The sequence below is a fragment of the Ascidia mentula genome, chromosome 1 (assembly GCF_947561715.1).
Source record: "Ascidia mentula chromosome 1, kaAscMent1.1, whole genome shotgun sequence".
Classification (NCBI taxonomy): Eukaryota; Metazoa; Chordata; class Ascidiacea; order Phlebobranchia; family Ascidiidae; genus Ascidia; species Ascidia mentula.
Window position 1 is genome coordinate 7,014,722 of NC_138566.1, and position 20,282 is coordinate 7,035,003.

Sequence of the window (20,282 nt, forward strand, 5' to 3'; positions counted from 1 at the left end):
AAACGGAAAATAAGAAAACTTCGGGACCCAGATACCAAAGATTCACACGACAACTTTATCTTTACCTGTTTCCCATTTTTAAAACCATTGGTATCGTAGGTCTTTCGGGATCCTTCGACTGGATCTTTTCGGAAACTCGTATCACCTACCTCAGGCGTTCGATCGCGATATTACGCAAGTTTGGTATGGTTAGAAAGGGTTTTTATGTTTTGTCGGTTGGAAATTTTTTATCGAACTCGTCTCTAGGTGACAGATTGGTCGACCTTTGATTTACACATCAGTCTGTGAACAAAGAATTCGAAAATGATTCAAAACCATCGCGCTGTAAACGTTCGCACTTTCTTTTAATAGTTAAATTCGCTGCAATTCAGTCACGTGTTAAACGCGCTTGAAACAAATTAAATAAGCCACCTGGTAATTGCAATCGTGCCTTTCAATTAATAAAGTCTGCCACGGACTCGAATTTAGTATTAACAGCAAGAACACGCAAGCAGACTTAGCCTCAGCAAAGCAGCGACTTCTATTTGTACGCTACAAAATCATTCAAAGATTTTGAAAAAAAGATTGTTGGGTTTGTCGCTATATTTTTTGGTATTTTACCCTTAGTTTGGGGGAAAGCTGCATATGCGTATGTTTGGGCAGCAATTACCACTGCTTTAGGTCCAACAGAGCCTTAATTCAACACAAGACATGAGCCTTGTTTGCCAAATGGTTAATCTATAGCACTGGCCTGACGTTTGGATTTTTCCGGGAATGTCCTCAATTGAACATCAACTTTAAAGTAGGTAATGGGAGACTCTATAACCAAATGAGGTATAATCACTGTTACATCTTATTTGCCAGCAATTGCTGATTTCTATTTCGGTGCCTTTTTCTTTTCACCGCTATTATTGTTGCAGTCTATTGCGGTTTATGACGTAACAGTTAACGGGTGGTTTTGTTGAACTGAAGTGGTGAACTCCTTTTCGTGTTTGACTTCCGTGAAGCACGTTGCTATGTCGCAGAAAGCTTATTGATCGGTGAGTTGCTTATGTGTATGTGGGAATTTGTGATTATACATTGCTTCTTTGTTTAGGCGTGACACTGAACCAGCAGTTTATTCGTTTTGTATGCCGGTTCCGAAAACAGTTGGTGAGCCTATATTGAATTTGAACAATTGAAGTGCATTTGTTGATGTGATGCATTTTGTGTAGAAACCGTCTTCGAATATATTCAGAGGAAGTTCAGGAGGCGCGTTTTAACCTTCACTCGTGTGACGTTCCGCTCCACGAACCTGGGAGCACATAACGGACGTTGCAACCACTTACTTGAAAGGATGTTGATGGGCATGTCAGTTGAGTGATTACGATGTTACAATATGAGATAAGAGCACAATGTAATTAGGCAAAAATCCAACTATACATAATTGTTATGAATAAACATTTAAATAGACGGTTGAAGCAGAAACATTCAATCGAATCCAAACTTCTATCTGTTGGGAACGGCGAAAATACAAAATGCCGAAAAAAATGTCCCAAGTAAAAGAATGCAAATCATTTGTACCTTCAATTGCGTCCAAAATACACGAGTTTCCAGGCAAACCGGGTCTGAAATAACCGATTCCCTGCAATGAGCCAAATAACAAAACAACGTCGCGACTGTAAATAAGTCTAATGGTCTCAGAAATATTTAACAGGGCCCCGATAGCGTTTGCGCGGGATGAGTCTCTTGGGTTGTAATAATTTCTTCTAACCTCGTCCTTCTAAGTAATTGGACCTTGGATAATTCTCTGGATAATGATTGTATTGAAATCGGTTAAATGCTTCATCAAAACGGTACATTACGAACTATGTAATACGAACGTTGATTCTATACCAGGTTCAGAGAATTGCAGTAGAATATAGTAGAATGAATTTACAGGTACACACTGGGCTGTTTAACCTCTCCCTACTGAGAGCTGATTGGTCAATAATGTGGGCGTGCTTCATGAATCGCTTGAAACAATATATTACAAGAAGTAAGGTACAGGATACGTTCAGCAAGGACACATCGAGATTACATATAAACCGGATATGTGATTCACATGTGCTGATGGTGAATGCTTATCTGAATCACTGTTGGATACATTCTGGGGGAACACTAACGGAAGGCGATCGCTCGTGTGTTATCTGGGACGCATTCAAATGGTTAGTTTAATACAAGAATAAAAATGTATTCTGTGAGAATATTTTATGTGGTAAACAGGATGTTGAATGAATCACTTTACTCGAGAACATTCGATGGATTAATCTTTTGAGTCGCAATATGAGGTTATGTTTACATTTGGGTCGGAAACTGCAAAATATCCAATGCATATGGTAACCGGGCTTGCAAATGCTTGTGCAATGCTGCAAACAAAATGAATTGTGCAATGTTGCACACAAGACATTACGCAACACAAGTACTTGTTTCTGTGATGTATGTTACAAATCCCTCAACAAAAAATTACTGGCTATAACCACGTTTCGCGAGAATGTTTTTGTGCATAAACGAGCTCTTATCAACCTAGGACCAAAAAGGCTACTTAAACAGCCACAATGCAATCATATGCGAATGATTTCTCGAGTACTCCCCACTGAGTCCAGGCGCCTGAAGTTGGATCGTAAACGTCAACCGTTCTGAGATCTATTGGTTCAGCAAATTTAAAGCTCCTGCAAAACATTCAAACAGAGACGAATCCGATTAGTACGATAAACTGAATGCTGTGAAACGTATCGTGATAGCAAAACAAAAGCTACCTATCACTTTGCATATAGGATATGTTATGACCAACTGTGCTTACTGTCCTCCCACAACAAATATTTTGTTTCCAATTACACAAACTGGGCAGCTGTAACGAGGAGATGGCAGAGGTGTTAAAAATCTCCATTTGTTAGCTTCAGGAATGTACTCTTCCAGTAATGACCTGTCTTCAGCTATTCCAGGCGGCGATGCTTTACCTGTATTTAGCAGAAGTGCTGGGTTTACTATAGGAGATAAATTTAAATATTACCAATGTGATGCAAAAAAGGCCAAAATTAAATTCTTGTATAAATTACCAACAAATACACACGAAGCCAACTCTGACCTATTGCATACAACTTCCCTCCTCGTGCCACACAAGCCACGCAAGAAGTTGGATTGTTGAGGGGAGCAATGGGTGAAAAAGTTCTCTCACGGACATCCCGAAACTCACAAGAAGTTGAGGGGCCATATTTTTTGTTTCCTCCAATACAATACAGCAAATCTACAATAAAATGAAAAAATGCCTGCTGATGAAATACACTATTATCAGCAAAAATAATTTCGATTTTTCTAAAAACTGATTGTGGGTTCTTGACATGTTTTTACTATTGATTGAGCACATTCCATGTCCAGATCTTGGTTGTGACATTGGAACACTTTCCAACCATCTGTCCCCATTGGTGTCATATATCAGACAAGATGAAAGCTCCTGGTATTCCCCAACACCTCCAGAAACATATAGTTGATCTACAGACAACAAGCAAAACGCCTATGACTTAAACAATAGCAGGTATGTAATGGTTGTCAAAGACTTGGATCAATTCATAATAGTTTACAGCCAAATCATGGTATAATTTACAAATTGTTTATGCAAACTAAAATATCACATTACTGTCGTATGCAGGTAAACACTTGTTAATTTTTACATTACAGAAAAAAAACAATGCGCTTCATTGTATCAGCTCCAGCTATCCCTCAGCAACTAACAGGCATAGGGCCAATCTACATTGATGTAGGACCCATGTTACTGAGGTAGTGTAAATATGCCCTTCATGTTAGTTAAATATATGCCCTACACATAGCACCACTATTTTTAAATAATTTACTTGACAAAAATATTTTACTTCAAAATACACCTCTACACACCAACCTTGCACAACACATGATGCAGAGGAACGCCGAGGCTCTGAAACATCAGCAGCTTTTGTCCAGTGTTTTCTACTCCCCAAATCCATCATTTCACAACTTTTCTCACAGCTCCTGCCTCCCACAACATAGACCCAATTACCAACCTTTGCAGAAGTGGAGGAAACTCTTCTGAATTTTAGTTTCTAAAAAGTAGTTATATGATTTTAGAACTAAAGAAATCATTAGAGATGGCCTTGCAACTGTAATTATAACTGCCATCATTGTGGAGTCAGAAAATAAAACAAAATGTTCACGAGTGTAATGTTCTAAATAAAGGTGTTTTATGGCTGTTTCTTTTAGAATACTTCAAGCAAATATTAAGCACTAATTATGATGCATGGAGTATTAGTATCTATTTTAGTACATATGTAACCAACTTAGTAAACCATTAGAACATACTGGAAAGTCTTGATGTTCTCTAGTATTAACATTGTACTTGGTACAATGCAGTCCATAGACACCATTACCTCCAATAGCTAGAAACCCTGAAAAATAATTTTGTTTCTCAAAAGCTGACAATTTTACCTAACATTAAAAAAAATGTATTAAGACAACAAATGTTAGTAACATTTTATGCATAGTGTGCTTAAATCGGACAATAATTACTGTATTATAACCTGTTTCTTCTCCGTCTGGTGTTTGGTTTGGGTGTCTATCTTGTGCGACAGCACGTCTTGATGGACCCGCACTTGCTACAATATTGTGGCGTACATTTTAATTTATAAAACATTATATACTTTTGAAAATAAAGGTAGGATCTTGGTAATCATTTATCATATTAATCACTAAGTTACATTGATTTTGCAGTCAAGCTGAATCAAAGCCACTATTACCACACAAATTGAAGTGAGGTATGAATTGAAAACTATGCTCTTAAACTAAAAATCTTGGGCACCTCTGATCATCCGCTGGTAACTCATCTAACAGTGGTTATAGTAGTCACACAAGTGGTTACCAGACAACCATCAATTATGTGTATACATATGATTGGTCAACACACATTTTGTGTTGACAAAACTTTCAACTTCACCAGAAATGTAATGTTTCAAAGCTTTGTCCATCATATAAAAGTGGCTTTGATCAAGTTGGTGGCAATACAAGTACCACTAAACCATACATGAGTATTTAATTTATGAACATAAGTTACAGTGCTGTAACTTTCACCATTTGCAACACAGTCCATATTACTAAAGAAATTTAAATCACTGCTGCAAAAGTTTTTCACAGTTAAAAATTACTTGCTGTAAGTTTTGGATTTGCAACATTATTTACAAGCTTTCTAATGCAAGGCTATCTCCCATATTGATGTTCATAATTAACATATAAACATTATAAAGACATGTTTACCTGCTTCATATGATGAGTGCAATGCAGCATAATCCCCTGGTAGGCCATCATGAGGGGTGGGTCGAGATATATCTGTAAAGAGAATTAAGCTTTCAATATTGCGGCGGGGCACAAGAATATGTTGTCTCTATTTTGCAATAAGTTTAAATTTGGTAATTATTTACTCCTTTATTTATTTAATTTAAAAATATAACTTTCCTTGGACTGGTGGTGGTGTTAAAGCAACAATGTTTTCATTTCCTGGTAAATTGCTTTCAGACTGAGGATCTGGGAATATGCACACCTTTATGAATTGAACACAAATAATATCCAAAGAAAAAATTGTTTTGCAATGCTTACTTGGGATTTGCTGAAGTTGCTGTGGGTGCTCATGTGACAAAACATCAATACTAGCTTGAGGAGCTGCAACTAAAAATAAATTGTGATTGTTCCCAAAACAGAAAAAAGGTAGTATGTAAAAAGATATTACCACAAAATTGCCAAGACTGAGAGGACAACAAATGAAGTGGGACAGTTGGATTGTGGGTTGCCACTGGATCAACAAAATGCATGTTACTTGCAGCGATGGCTACTTGTTGCAAAATAGCGACTGGATCTTGCTTTGAAAGCAGTTGTTGGAATATGTCACGGATGCTGACCATGTCGGGGCGCTTTTTTGGGTCTTGATCCCAACATTTCACCATTGCTCCCTCTATAACTTCCACAATCTCTCTGTTGGCCTCATTACTTTCCTCCTTTAATTCACGTATGACTTCACGATTGGGTCGAAGTCCCTGTCTAATTTTTTCCTTGCATTCATTTTCTGACTGGTAGGGCTCTTCTCGTGCCAACATCACAAAATACACCATTCCACAACTGTATGTGTCATGCTCTTTTTTGGGTCTTGCAAATTCCAACAGTCTTTCTGGAGCTGCATAATATAGTGTTAAACCCTGTGGTTGGTCTTGACCTAGCAATTGAGTTGATGCTGCCGCTGTTAGCTTGGCAAGACGAGCGCACCCAAAGTCACCAAGTATGCAGTGCAAGTCATGTGAGATGAATATATTTTCTGGCTTTATATCTTCGTGTACCAACCGTTTTGTGGTGCCACAGTTATGAATATATGCAACGGCTGATGCTGTTTCCGTGGCCATGCGGAGAATTAAACCATGGCCCAGCTCAATTAGATCATTTAACAGGAGAACTCTTAAATTCCCACCACCATAAAACTGCATTACAATACCAATAGCTCCTGGCCACTTGGTATACCCATGCACTACTGATATGTTGTCATGACGGGATTGTAGCAGCATACTATATTCTTGGCAAAATCTAAAATAATGTAGGAAAACATTTATAAAATTTATCAACAATTATTAAAAAAACAACTTTAGCAGGAACCAGCATATAAACAAGCACTTTATTACACAAGTTAATAACACAACCAATAAACATACTTTTGTTCCAAGAATAATTGTTCATGTTCTCCACCTTTAACAGGAAAGGACTTAACGGCAACAAAACCAGCTTTTTCATCCTTGCCAACAAAAACTCTGCCAAAAGCGCCACACCCAACTTGGCACTTTCGGACATCACAAAGGATTCTTTCAGCATCAAACTCTCTCAACTGAAATTCAATAAAATATATTGTGCAAATTAGTTCTAGTGCGAAAAATAGTGCTAAATTTAAAGTACTTACAATGTCCAGTGAATCAGCACCAGCTATGGAAGAGGCAAAGGCCATGGCACATTTTAAATTTGTCCCCAAGACCAGTTAACAGTCTTCTGTCACAAGTACAATTCAATGTTGAAATATATTCTAACTTTTATGTGACAAGGCTAAAACATATCAATTTTGTTCTGCACAGTTTCAAAACTAATAAACAGCTTACATGTTTAATTTGTAAACTGCCTAGGCACAGACTTTAACAATGTATATTGACATTGTCATCATGTGAGAGTTGTTTGCACTTAAAAGTCAACAAATCAGTTTTGTTTATTTAACAGCATTATCATACACAGCAGAAATGATTAATTTTATTATAAGCTAAAAATTTTACTAGGATTCTTGTTTTAATTATGAGTTTCTTGGCCTTACATGATTTAGAGGGATTATCTTATTCTTGAAGTCAACCGATCCAACAAATGTGGGTGACAGTTCATGCATGTTGCCACATGTACAAAATCACTCATGCAATAAATTCAAATACAAAGAAAGAAAATAGAACTCTAAAGTAAAGTCAAATAAACACAATCAAAGAAATAGGTAAGGTTAGCAGTCTTGTTGTAACATTATTGGTATCACAAAAATTTCATTAAAACCTAAACAACACAGACGTAGTTAATTCACTGTTGTTTTACTTATAATGATTGAAAAAAATATTAACTTTGGTAAACTAATGTTCCAGTTCATTTGAATTGCATGCGGTTGCAATAACAACTGTATATTCACAACCAGCACCCCTTGCCTTTTTTATTTACAGGAAAGAAAATGCTCCATATATTATTTACCGAGAAAACCACAAAAATCAGACAACACAGAAATGGTGGATATACCCAACATCAACATTATGGTCACCTGGCAAGTTTTGCACTTGCACATCAGTTTAATACGACCACAATACACCTGCTGCTGGGCTACAATGGCTCCAGGACCCATGAGTTCAAACTTCACCAGAATGCATGGACTTGTTAAAAAAAGGTGACATATCTGACTCAGCAGAGATTTGTACCTTTTCATAAACATACAGCATGATAGCTGAGATCGCCTAGTAACGGCACTGGCTTATGAAAGCAAAAACCGTTGTGCAATATCTTTAACAGTTAAGTCAGTCTGAATGCTAAAACTTGGCACCATGCACACAACTTTGTTGCCGCGAAATGTACTTAAAACAGTTTTGCAATTATTAAACACAAAAACAACACTGTATAGTAGCAAAGGTCATCACACCAAAGCACATGTTTTCATATTGCAATTAACAGAAACTGTTTCTTGTGAAAGTTGTTTAAGTTATCACACTTACTCAATTAATTGGCTACGTTTTCTCTGCATTTTGATTAAAGTAATTTAAATCTATGCTTAGAAAGTCGACAAGACAAAAAAAAAAATTAAAATATGGTAAAACAGTAAAGGTTTGGAAAATCTACATTAAAATATTTACAAGATAGTGATGAATAATCCTAAGTCATCTGTCTTTATAATTTTTTTTCGACATATATATTTCGCCTGACTTGCAGGCATCGCTAAAAACAACAAAACAACGAAGTTAACCAACAGTAATAAAAATGGTATAAAACCTTACAAAAGGACGTTTTATCGAGCGTCTCCACACAAAGCCGAAGCCGACAGTTCAGTTGCACCTTACCGAATCGCAAAATCTGATGTAAGTATTTTAACATTTTTATTACTGTTGGTTAACTTCGTTGTTTTGTTCATGTCATGTAAATCATGTACGACCATAGAGAATATACAGGTGATTCCTAGAAATCAAACTCTCATTTAAAATTTTTACCAAACTAAAATGCAAGCAAAGTATTCAACTTAAATAGCAACCACGGAAGCATTTGAAACCGATTTCCTGAGTTCCCCCCATACACTCCAGCCATCCGTGGGATCGTAAAATTCAACTATCTTCGAATCCATCATATTGCCAAATTTGTTGGTCCTAGAAAACAAGGATGGGTTAATTGACTTTTCAAACACTAGTTTTGCTTGTGAAAACATAAATTACTGATAAAAGTCAGAAAAATATTCTTTTGTCTGTCTAAGCTCTACAACTGCATATGATGACGCATTGGATAACAAAATGATAAAAAGTCGAAATTATAGAATAAGCTTTATCAGTCTCCTATTGGTTCTTTTCTAGGATGTCATGTGTTTTATTTTGCTTCATTGGGTGTTATTGACACAACACACTAAAATGCGGGTAAAAGCACAATAGAATGTTCGAAATTTTGAAAGTAATCACAAATATATAAAATTATTATTAGATTTGAATATTACATACATAAATTATTAGTTCAGACAAACAGAAAACGTTTGTAGTCAGATTATTTGGCATCTGGGACAAACTCATTTGCATAGCAATTCCCAAGATAGTATGTGTTGTATTTGACAGTTAGTGACATGCATTTACGGTGTTCTGTAACAATGACACAGACATAAGCAGATAAAACACATTAGCAAAAAAAGCTCCAGATATTAGTGAGAGAAATAATAACCGATACCTTTTGTCAAGATTCAATGCCCAACAATACATAATGTCCATTATTTAACTTCCAATAAAATACTTACATTCCTCCCACCACAAATATTTGGTTTCCAACTGAGCATACAGAACTTTGATAACGAGGAGTTGGAAGCGGTGCAACATATCTCCATTTGTTGGCTTCAGGAATGTACTGTTCCACCGTTGAACTGTTGTTATTTCTTCCTGTCAGATACATCCTCAAAATATTTTTCAAAAGTGTAGGACTGGCACATCATTTATTACAAAAGCATTGTTTATGATAATTCAAATTAGAAAATAAATGAAAAACAAATAAAAAATAATGACAACATATAATTGCCTAGATTATCACCAACAACTATGTAGAAGGTTGTTAACTCTAACCTATTGCATACAACTTTCCTTCAAGGGCTGCACAGGACAAGTACAATTTTCCTTCATTTAGAGAAGCAATTGCTGAAAATCTTTTTACACGGACATCTCGAAACTCACATGAAGTTAAAGATGTGAACTTGTTTGAACCACCAATAATATACAGTGAATCTATAATACATTCAATATACATTCAAATATAATTTACTGTTAAAAATAAAAGTGTGGTCACAGATATAATCCACCAATAAGGCTATTTTATTTGATAAAGTTATATGGGTTCAAAATTTACTGTTGATTGAGCACATTCCATGGTTTGATCTTGGTTTTGACATCGGGACACTTTCTATCCATCTGTCTTCAACAGTGTCATAAGTTAGACAGGAAGAAAGCACATCACGCTCTCCCACCCCACCAGATACATACAATTGATCTAAATAAATTGATAGTTTAGAAAAATTTGCTTTGGTCTAATTTTCAAGGAAAGGAACTTTAGTCCTTATAAAAGAAAAAAAAATTGTCATGTTGTTGAAGTTCTAGTTCAAATCAAGCAATAGTATCAAGCAGTATAAGCACTAATGTAACAAAAACTAACAGTAGACAATTGAGTAAAATGCAATTCAAACTAAATACCCACTTTTTACAATGTTTTACAATTTAAAAATGTTGTTTAGCTCTGTTAAGGACACCAACCTTGCACAACACATGATGCAGCGGAATGTCGAGGTTCTAAAACATCAGCAGCTTTGACCCACTCAAGTTTACTCCTTAAATCTATCATCTCACAACTTTCTTCGTTTCCACTTCCACCCACAACATAAACCCAATTACCAATCCTTGATGATGTTGATTTACATCTTACAAAATTTAGATCCTAAAAAATGAGGATCTTAGTAATGCTTTTGGGTATGTTAATCACTACATTTTACTGCTAAATATGTCAAAAAACTGATATCATTATATGTTTTTCCAAAGAACTTGTGTTGCATGTTCAATCAGCTTATAGACACAAGCTTGATGAAAAATTAGTAAACACATACTAGTATAATTTGCCATCCATTAAGCATTGTTTTAACATCTACAAAATAAAACTACTGCAACTGTTTTTAATGCATGTCAATGAAATGACAAGCTCAGACTGAAGTGACCTGATTTACTATTTCAAAAAAAATCTGTTTTGTGCAATTAGAAAGAAATACAATCTCACAAAAAAAAACACACTGAACTTAGAGTGTTGCATTTTTGGATTTGGAGCACCACTGCAGTTCACAGTTTTTATAGTATGGTGACAGGGAACAATGTGCTTCTAGCTTTATTAATTTTGATGTAGTTTAATGTTATATTAACAGAAACTGATCATGGCTATAGTACAGTGCTTCTCAACCTTCTTTTACCAAAGGCTTCATATCTGTATTTTTATGATAAAAGGTTTTGCCAGGGGGAAATGCCCAACTAGTAATCCACTGTCAAAATATAACAATGACATAACAAAGCAATCAGTGATGCATGGGGGTCAATTACACAGTTAAGTGAGCACACATGCTCTTGCTAACTGTCCCATTCAGTTGCAATATTATTTGTTAAATTTAAAGAATATTAGTCCCCTTACAAATTTCAGGCCCCAGTAACAGTTAATGACAAACATGCTACATTGTGTGTTATGCTACATTGTGTTTTATGCATTTTTTTCATTCAAATGTAACAGTTAGCCTTGCTGTGCAACAGAAAATCAGCTGAAATCAATTCGAACTTGGTGCTTCATTGAAACAAAAAACATTTTAAAGTGTATTAGACTACATTGACATATAGACCTTACCGGGAGATCCTGATATTTTCTGGTATTGACGTCATATTGTAAACATGCCCGTCCAGAAAAAAAACCACTATAACCACCAATGACTAAAAACCCTGCAAAATAACAGTACTTAAATACCCACATACCAGTTAAATTTGAATTTTAAGTTTGTGGAAAAACAGGGCACCCTTCTGAAGAAATTACAAAAAATTGGTGCCTCTAAAAAACCATTATTCTCGATTCTGTTCAATTGTGTATTAATAGGAAAAAATAATGTTTTACGTGTAATGAGCATCTAAGTATGCATGCTCTAAAATGGAAGTTTATTGTTCTGCAAATACATGCAATATTTTAAGGGTTGATCAAACTTAACCTGATGTCTTGCAACCTGTCTCATTCCTGCTTGGTGTTTGGTTGAGGTTTTTGTCTTTTGACACCAACTGTGGTGTGGTGACACCCGACAATTTTGATGAACTTGCTGTTTCATCACCTACATAATAACCATAATACACATCAGAATATATTTCACTGGTTTGGGTAAACACAGCTGCTGTATTGGACTGAATCATTGAAATTCCAATTTGCGTGTGAAAAAAATTTCAATTTTGAGTCAAAAAACAAAGAAAATACAGTAAAGCTATAGAATACAAAGAGGTAAGCATATTGTATGGATATTCAGTAGGATGCATTGGTCAAATGTGTTGTTTGTTGTGTGTAGAAATTGTCTTGCAGGCCATGACTTTCGATAGGCATTTAATTGTGTTTTTTTGTCTCTATGTGCATTTGTTTTATACTAGGTAAGGTGTTTTATTTATTTAAAAGGTTCTGGCAAGAACTTATGTCATCCACAGTTGAAAAGAACATGCCATCAGTATGATTAGTTCTGAGCATATTACTTTACATAGAAACCTGGTGGTACGCACTGACAAGGAAAAAACTACCTATAGTATGCCATTACAATAACATGAAAACACTAATATCCTTTAATGTATGGTGCAAAAGCACCAGCATATTACTAAAATTAAAATAATAAAAACATTTTCAATATATCTGAGCAAAAGTTATTGTAAGCTGAACAGCTAGTTCACAAAACCACTGTGCCGTTTGGCTCCTTACATTTAATTTGTAAAATTTCGATTTATGATTATTATTTTAGTTCTTCATCTGTTTTACAAAAGTATTGCAAGTGTTTGATAATAAAGAAAAGATTGATTTTCAACATAAATATTACCTGGTGCAAGTTTTAGGGCTGGTGCATCACTTTCATACTTTGCAGTGTCTAATTTTACTCCTACAAAACAATAATGCTCATAAACTGCTTCATTTGTTGAAAAATGTAACATTCCTTAAGATTTGTTGAAAAACACACCAAAATCATGTTACTACTTGGTATTAAAATACCTGGTGATTGATGTGATGAGTGCAAGGCAGCAAAGCTGTTTTGATCATTAGTTTGAGGTTTGGCAGTAGGTGAATCTTGAAACACAACTTCCCTATGAACTTTTGTGATGGGACAGTTTTTGTGAATTATATTTTGCAATGACTTAAATGGAACATGTAATATAGTTTGATGGTAATTGTTGGAATACAAGGATTGTTAGGTACAAAAAACTTTAGTGTTTAAAAAAGAGAGCCAAATGCCATTATTGCCAAAGCGGACATTTCAAGTAGCATATTATCTTTGGATTTAGATTTTAAATTTGTTATAATATGTTTAAAAAATATGTTTAAAACAAATAAATTTTCTTGTATTTGTGGTGCTACTGCTTTATCCACCTCCATTACCTGATATTTTGTCATTACCTGGTAATTTTATTGCACGCAGATTATTGGAAATTTCAAGCAAAGATTCTAAAAAAGGAAGAAATATATGTATGGTAGTAAATTCAAAGAAAAAAATTGAATTGTGTCATGGCATAAACATGCTTACTTGGCATTTGCTCAGGTGGCTTTGACTGTTCCTGGTTGCTGGGGCTGTTCAAAACATTAAGACCAGTTTTGGGACCTAATGGTAAACAGGAATTTAGGATGCCCTCAAATCAGTAGAAAATTATCAGCAAAAGAATAATTACCATGAAATTCCCAAGTCTGAGAAGACAACAAGTGAAGTGGGGTGTCTGGATTATGGGTTGCCACTGGATCCACTACATGCATGTTACTTGCAGCGTTTGCCACTTGCCTCAAGATGAGAGCTCGGTCTTGCTTAGAAAGCAATTGTTGGAATGTGTCACGGACACTAACCATGTCTGGTCGCTGTTTTGGATCCTGATCCCAACATCTGACCATAACATCCTCCATTACTCCCATGATTTCCCTGTTAGTATCTGTACTTTCCTCCTTCAATTCATGTATGGGTTCAACATTGGGTCGAAGTCCCTGACGAATTTTTTGCCAAAACTCATATTCTGACTGATAGGGATCTTCTCGAGCTAACATCACAAAATACACCATTCCACAACTGTATGTATCCTGCTCAATATTAGGTCTTGCAAATGTAAAGAGTCTCTCTGGGGCTGTATAATACAGTGTTATACCCTGGGGTTGACCTAGCAGTTGAGTTGATGTTGCCGCTGTTAGCTTAGCCAGGCTAGCAAAACCATAATCTCCAATTACACAATGCAAATCATGTGTAATGAATATATTTTCTGGCCTTATATTCTCATGAACCAATCGTTTCTTAGTGCCACAGTTATGAATATACGCAACTGCTGATGCTGTTTCCGTGGCCATGCGGAGAATTAAACCATGGCCCAGCTTAATTCGATCATTCAGCAGGAGAACTCTTAAATTTCCTCCACCATAAAACTGCATTACAATACCAATAGCTCCTGGCCACTTGGTATACCCATGCACTACTGATATGTTGTCATGACGGGATTGTAGCAGCATACTATATCCATGGCAAAATCTAAAAGAAGATAATGAGGGAAGAAATGACAGTTTAGTGCAAAGGTTGCCAACTTTTAACATGCAAAGAGCCTGTTACACTCTTTTTCACTGAGCTAAAACATGTACTGAGCAAAAATCTTGATTTAATTTGACCCTTCTCCACACATGGAACATATAATAAGCATCACTATACATTTTTTGTGAAATGGCAAATCCTACACCACCATGATTTTAAATTGTTTTCTAAATGTGCTTTCCAGTCTATGTAGCCAAAATGGAGCGCAAAAGAGCAACATGTGGTTTTAAAACTATAGGTTGCCGTCCTTGGGTTCAGGGTAAAAAAAGGCACCAACATTGTCAGATGTTATTACTACATGGCAGTAATTTTTGTCATACGATTGTAACAGTTAAAACTCACAAACGACGTGTATTGATTTAGAATGCAAACAAGAAACATACTTTTGTTCCAACAATAACTGCTCATGTTCTCCTCCTTTTACAGACAAGCTCTTGATGGCAACATATCCAGTTTTTTCATGTTTGCCAACAAAAACCCTTCCAAAACTTCCACGGCCAACTCGGCACTTTTTGGCATCGCAAAGTATGGTGTCAGCATCAAACTCTCTTAACTGAAATTTAAAACAATTTACGCTCAAATATTTTGAAAATAGTCAATGTCTAATAAAAGTACTTACAATGTTGAGTGCATTTGAATCAGCTATGGAAGAGGCAAAAGCCATGATACATTTTACTTGGTCTGAAAAAACATTATAAAAAGTTTTTCAACATAACCTCCTGAAATTTTAGAATTTCTATTGACTGAAGAAAATAATGACATTTATCAAGTGTATTCATAAAATTTTATGTGACAAGGTGCAGATTATAACTATTTATCTCAGTTTGAAACAGCAAAACCTAGCCTGTAAGCAGCATCATTAGACATTGTGACAACTGTGCATGCATCGACCTAAATCAACACTGCATATTGACACTGTGACAATTGTGATAGGCACCATGTGATATTTACCATAATGCAAACAAAGACAGGTGATCCATAAAACTGCAGTTTTGTACCAGCTTAAAATGACATCCATTTTTTGTTCATTGGTATTCCAAATCTCTCATACTTACATTGTACAAGAGTGTTGTTACAACCTATCATGATAATAATGTCAAAGACACCAATTTTATCACATAATAAAAATCCAAACTCTTTGTTCTAATATTGATTGAATTGTCACAACTGTGGATTTAAATTACATCTTTGTAATTGTAATAATTTTAGGTGTGTTGTTTGAACTGTGTAATAATTACAGGGAAAAAGTACACAATGGGTCAAAACATGAGATCGGTTGGCCATCCCAACAATTAAAAACCCTAATAAATAAAAAACCAAAAAAAAAACCAGTGTTTGTCCGAAATGTACGAAAACGTGCTTTAAGATGTAGTGGTGAACATGCCCACAATTGTGTAACATCGGCATCATAAATTTATCAACGGACTTACGGTGTAGGGTTGTACTCACAGTTTCGCTGCTAGATTTGTAGCAGGATACGGAGAGCACGCTACACTTTTCGACGATATTGTGCGTATTTTTTGCATTTGCAAGACCATATATTTGCATTTTACCGAAATAAATTCCTAGTAGGGAATTGCCCTTCTTCAATTCCTCAGTCAAAAGGTCAAGATGTCCGAATCAGTGATGCGTGGTAGGTGAGTACAACGGTTGAATGAACACAAGTGGTTTGGTAGATGCCTGAACGAAATTACGAACTTTACACAACGTATGCGTTACATTAGTAACTTGTTTTACTTTGTCCATGTTGCTTTTGTGTTCATTGTCCATCCAATGTTTTGTCATATGGCATCAAAACCAAGATTGTTTTTTTTACAATATAAAAATACCTCGTGTCTAAACGTATTTTATTTCATGAATACACGTCATCAGTTCGAAAACACAAAACAGAAAGATAAAGGTAAAAAGTAAACATGTAAAACTGGCAGAACATACCTATAGCTGCTATAGTGCCATACTACCTTTTGGGCACTCCGAGCAACAGTGACACTTGAACCCCTACTTGCGTATAACACCGCGTCCGACACCTTTAACTTGCATGTTTAGATAAAACGTTACATTACACTCAGAGACTTGGGTAATCTGCTAAATTGATTGGGAAATTGCATGATGGCAAGTTTACTTTAGCCGACCTATAACATACACAACACTCATTTCCAAACGTTTATAATGCATAACCGCGACCATACAGGTCTATTCAGAACAGTAAACAACACCCTGATGGGCCGTGTTATAGAATAAGAGGTTTTCAAACAAAACGAGTCAGAGTCAAACTAAAATATTTGTGGCAGTCGAAGTCAAATATTTTTTTAATCTACAACCCTGCTTGAAGGTAAATATGTTTTGTGCCTGCTATAAAAAGCTATAGTCCAGTGCTAGAGTCGCCAGCTGCACTAACGAGACCTTGTAGGTCGAAGCAGGGTGCACAACTGTCTGCAGCTCACAATATGTTTTGGTTCCGCAAGTAACTTATACTCATATGTTTAGACCAAAATTCGGCAAATAAAATTTCTGGGAATATTGGAAAACCGGTTCAAATCACTTGCGGAGGAAATCTGAGACTTTGCTTCCTTTTTCAGAAATCAAACGATTTGAAACATTAATTCATATACTGTTTCGGCTTTTTAATATCGCTTTTTATAAGTCAGAATATTAAGTAACATATAGGCTATGATATGTTTTACCAAACTCCAAACTGTACACGCAAAGCATTACAGAACATGTTGAAAGTTTGAAAACGCAGTTGTTGCCGTTGAGTTATGAGGTTTATACCAAACTTTACTAAAACATTCTGCAAATTGAAATTTTAGGGAAAAAATTCTAAGACATTAAGGCATAACTGACTGCTCGCGAAGATTCGGTTCGAAAAAACAGAAAAACAGACATTGGGTTTTAGGGGGCAAATTGTCACAATGGGGCAAGCAAGATAAAAAAACGAAAACAGCCATTGGGAATTGCGAGAATTATACGTAATCACGCGAAAAGAGCCGTATCCTTTATTTCTGGCAGCTGGAACTGCGTCCTTTCTACTTCGGTCCGCCCGCGTTGGACTGCCTTCTCGTCGAGGTAATTGAGATTCTTAAGCCAGTTGAGAATGCGAATGGTTTTGTCCTGTTGCTGTCTGGACGCTTGTTCGCGGCCCGAAGTTGGGTCGGGTTTCAAATAAACCTCCTTTAGCGGCAGATGGTTGAGGGACACGACTTGTACATCCATCTTTGCCGCCAACGCTTCTTCCAGCGGCACACCTCCTCTTCCCTTTGCGACTAAATCCCTTTTCCTAATGGCAGCAGCATCGTTAAGGCCTTTGTTCAAGTCCACGGGGTTTAGCGGCACGTCCTTGGGGCTGGGTAATGACGGTATCGTGCGCTTGCCGCCCCGGAAATTTAGCTTAGGGGGAAGGGTTACTGCTCCTTTTGCTTGAACGGGATTATTCTCCCTTTCTTGCGTCGGGGAAGGAGTGCGCGCAGCCAGGCGACCCGTTTGCTGGACTTCGTGGAGCGACACTTCGACTCGTTTGACGACCACGGGTTTTGGGACGTGCTGGTGGTGGCCTGGTTGGTCGACGAAGGTGGATTTTCGCTGTTGCTGCTGTTGTTGTTGCTGCATTGTTCGACTGTGCTTGGGTGCTAAAAAATTGCTTGAGTATTGTTTTACTCGTGATGTGGGTTGTTTTCGGCAAGACCATCACATAGTGATTGTAATTACACACTGTTTGCTACACTTGGTTTGATACCAATATTCGTGCGACTAAGTAATTTTTAATGTATTTAGGCAACCTTCTGACTTCTGTACTCGGCTTTTTTTCAATAACGTTTAAATTATAAACAAGATTCACCTGGAACCACTGAAAGCTGTGGGAGTTGCTGGCTGTGTTTCCGTCCAGTGAGGGACTTAGATCGAACCTGGGTGAAAATATGCATGTCGGATCCAGCACCGTAGAAGGCGGCCATTGGGAATCCAGTGCGCATTCGTGTCCCACGATAGTATCGCGGCGTGTAGCTAGTATCGGCTCGGTAGTTGCCTGCAAACGCGTAATTAGTTGATTGTATTGTGTATAGGTCGTGTATATGCAACATTTGGACGCTTTGCATTAGAGATCATGTAACATGGGCAGCATGAATATTTGTAAGTAGTAACTCATATTAATTATCAAATGTACCGTATCAGTCTTATATGTCTACGAACTGAATTTTCTTGATTTGGCATTTTTTTAAGAAGACTGACTGTTGTATTAAAAAATGCACATTAGCTTTCGCGAGTGCCTCTCGCTTCACCAGGTTTAAAATCACCTACCATGGCTTGTATGATTGTGGTGTTGTACAATATCCGCAAAATCAGGACTAGCTGATTTGTAGGGCAGATGTACTGCCTCCTTTTTCAAGGATGAGCCTGTTGGGTGTCGGATCGACTGTTGCGACTGTGCGTAAGCCGGCGAAGAGGCGCTGGTAGCTCCGGGTAAAGCAATGCGGATGGAAGGTTGGTGCTGGGTCAGGGAAGAGTAGCTTCTGTTGTCAGCTAGCTGGCCGGTATGCATCAGGTATCGCTGAATTTTGTCGCCAAAGTATCAAATCTGTGACAACAGTTAAAGCAAAAATAAACCATCAGGAATTTCAAAAATAAACCTTTTTGTTCGGTATCATTGATACCTGTTTTTCAATGTGAATGCAAAACATTGACATCATAAAGGGAAAATCTTTACAAATTTTCGCATGCGTCAATTTTATTCGGATTCCAAAATAGTTAGATCAGCAAAACGACTGCAAATGGTAAAGCCAACAACTTTAAATTGGTTTCTGAAATCATTCTGAAATATTCTTATCAAATGGCTCACTTGTGGAAAAATAAGCGCCTGTGTCCGTATTTGTATAAACACGCAATGCTTGCAACAAAGTACATTTTTTTCAAATTACAAACTCTCTGCCCTTTATCTTACCAGCATCAGTTGAAATATTTCACCAGTATAGGCCTAGTACCTGCCCATCTCATTATTAAACCTATCAAAAGTAATTTCCAATTTTTGTCAGTTAACAAACAATGCTGCCAATCACAACCCCAAGCGGATATATAGCACAGGACGGAATGCGGTTATGAAATATCTTTTTCTCACCTTGACGACTTGCTCCATATGTTTTGATAACCCTTTTGGTCCAACCCACCCGACTAGGGGGTATATTGTCAAAATTTCTACGGATTCTATATCTGTATTACATGTAAGGTTACTACGAACAACAATTAGCTATGTCTTCACTCATAAGTACAGCATTTGTTTAGCGAACGTCAATCTGCTATTACTAAAACTTGTCAATAGGTTTGTCGTAAATTCTTCCTCCGCTTATAGGCTATCAGCAGCACGCGACCCACCATCAGAAAACAATCGCACAATGAGGGGGATGATTTTGTACACAGCGGAGATAGTAGTTGCTACGGATATGGTTTCAATACCTATTGACAATAGCTTCTGCGGCCGTGTTCGAAACGCAATCAGATACGTTGTGACCTCCAAGATTCAATGTGCGCGACACGGAACAACGCGACGCAGGGTATGTGTGGAAAGCGTGGGCCTCTGCTTGTGGTCTGTCGTAATAAGATTTATTATTGCGGTACATGGAGCGCATGTCATGCCACCCAATAATCCACTTGCTCTTGTCGTAGTCCGGCCATGCGC

General features: G+C 36.8%; 3 protein-coding genes and 1 long non-coding RNA gene across 7 annotated transcripts; 1 reads left to right on the top strand and 3 right to left on the bottom strand.

Annotated features, from left to right (window-relative positions):
- Positions 1-975: 975 nt before the first annotated feature.
- Positions 976-1,333, top strand: LOC145917829 (uncharacterized). The gene is made up of 3 exons (XR_014405725.1): positions 976-1,019; positions 1,076-1,131; positions 1,194-1,333. It is a non-coding gene; the product is annotated as an uncharacterized LOC145917829 (long non-coding RNA).
- Positions 1,334-1,466: 133 nt separating this feature from the next.
- Positions 1,467-7,261, bottom strand: LOC145917828 (uncharacterized). Its single transcript, XM_083003120.1, has 13 exons — positions 6,956-7,261; positions 6,714-6,883; positions 5,747-6,588; positions 5,617-5,685; positions 5,476-5,544; positions 5,278-5,349; positions 4,548-4,622; positions 4,330-4,415; positions 3,893-4,073; positions 3,349-3,489; positions 3,086-3,244; positions 2,801-2,957; positions 1,467-2,669 (listed from the first exon to the last, which is right to left on the bottom strand). Exons 1-13 carry the CDS (start codon positions 6,998-7,000, stop codon positions 2,543-2,545), a joined length of 2,193 nt encoding a protein of 730 aa, XP_082859246.1. The 5' UTR covers positions 7,001-7,261; the 3' UTR covers positions 1,467-2,542.
- LOC145917827 (uncharacterized) lies at positions 7,002-16,178 on the bottom strand. 3 transcript variants are annotated; one of them, XM_083003119.1, is made up of 17 exons: positions 16,067-16,178; positions 15,569-15,696; positions 15,237-15,298; positions 15,001-15,170; positions 13,725-14,560; positions 13,583-13,657; positions 13,456-13,503; positions 13,054-13,128; positions 12,884-12,943; positions 12,041-12,142; positions 11,674-11,765; positions 10,551-10,731; positions 10,150-10,290; positions 9,870-10,028; positions 9,551-9,689; positions 7,355-8,921; positions 7,002-7,041 (listed from the first exon to the last, which is right to left on the bottom strand). In XM_083003119.1, exons 2-16 carry the CDS (start codon positions 15,633-15,635, stop codon positions 8,798-8,800), a joined length of 2,331 nt encoding a protein of 776 aa, XP_082859245.1. In that variant the 5' UTR covers positions 15,636-15,696; positions 16,067-16,178; the 3' UTR covers positions 7,002-7,041; positions 7,355-8,797. The 3 variants fall into 3 exon arrangements, with proteins under 3 accessions (XP_082859245.1, XP_082859243.1, XP_082859244.1); XM_083003117.1 differs by having other exon boundaries at positions 12,026-12,142; XM_083003118.1 differs by lacking the exon at positions 16,067-16,178 and having other exon boundaries at positions 12,026-12,142; positions 15,569-15,778.
- A 1,061-nt stretch (positions 16,179-17,239) lies between these two features.
- LOC145908424 (uncharacterized) lies at positions 17,240-19,965 on the bottom strand. Of its 2 annotated transcripts, none has more exons than XM_082995705.1 (4): positions 19,725-19,965; positions 18,911-19,187; positions 18,453-18,638; positions 17,240-18,243 (listed from the first exon to the last, which is right to left on the bottom strand). In XM_082995705.1, exons 2-4 carry the CDS (start codon positions 19,149-19,151, stop codon positions 17,591-17,593), a joined length of 1,080 nt encoding a protein of 359 aa, XP_082851831.1. In that variant the 5' UTR covers positions 19,152-19,187; positions 19,725-19,965; the 3' UTR covers positions 17,240-17,590. The 2 variants fall into 2 exon arrangements, with proteins under 2 accessions (XP_082851831.1, XP_082851840.1); XM_082995714.1 differs by lacking the exon at positions 19,725-19,965 and adding an exon at positions 19,551-19,665.
- Between the last annotated feature and the right edge of the window lie 317 nt (positions 19,966-20,282).

What these genes read in the sequence shown, in the direction of transcription:
- LOC145917828 (XM_083003120.1), bottom strand. Translation starts at nt 7,000, where the DNA reads ATGGCCTTTGCCTCTTCCATAGCTGGTGCTGATTCACTGGACATT. An exon ending in GCAACTTCAGCAAATCCCAA is followed by an intron (nt 5,545 to 5,616) that starts GTAAGCATTGCA and finishes GCATATTCCCAG; the next exon opens with ATCCTCAGTCTGAAAGCAAT. An exon ending in AACACCACCACCAGTCCAAG is followed by an intron (nt 5,350 to 5,475) that starts GAAAGTTATATT and finishes TTCTCTTTACAG; the next exon opens with ATATATCTCGACCCACCCCT.
- LOC145917827 (XM_083003117.1), bottom strand. Translation starts at nt 15,635, where the DNA reads ATGGATGTCATTTTAAGCTGGTACAAAACTGCAGTTTTATGGATCACC. An exon ending in CTGTCTTTGTTTGCATTATG is followed by an intron (nt 15,299 to 15,568) that starts GTAAATATCACA and finishes ATGTTTTTTCAG; the next exon opens with ACCAAGTAAAATGTATCATG. An exon ending in GCCACCTGAGCAAATGCCAA is followed by an intron (nt 13,504 to 13,582) that starts GTAAGCATGTTT and finishes TTCCTTTTTTAG; the next exon opens with AATCTTTGCTTGAAATTTCC.
- LOC145908424 (XM_082995705.1), bottom strand. Translation starts at nt 19,151, where the DNA reads ATGCATACCGGCCAGCTAGCTGACAACAGAAGCTACTCTTCCCTGACC. An exon ending in CCACAATCATACAAGCCATG is followed by an intron (nt 18,639 to 18,910) that starts GTAGGTGATTTT and finishes ACGCGTTTGCAG; the next exon opens with GCAACTACCGAGCCGATACT. An exon ending in ACAGCTTTCAGTGGTTCCAG is followed by an intron (nt 18,244 to 18,452) that starts GTGAATCTTGTT and finishes GCAATTTTTTAG; the next exon opens with CACCCAAGCACAGTCGAACA.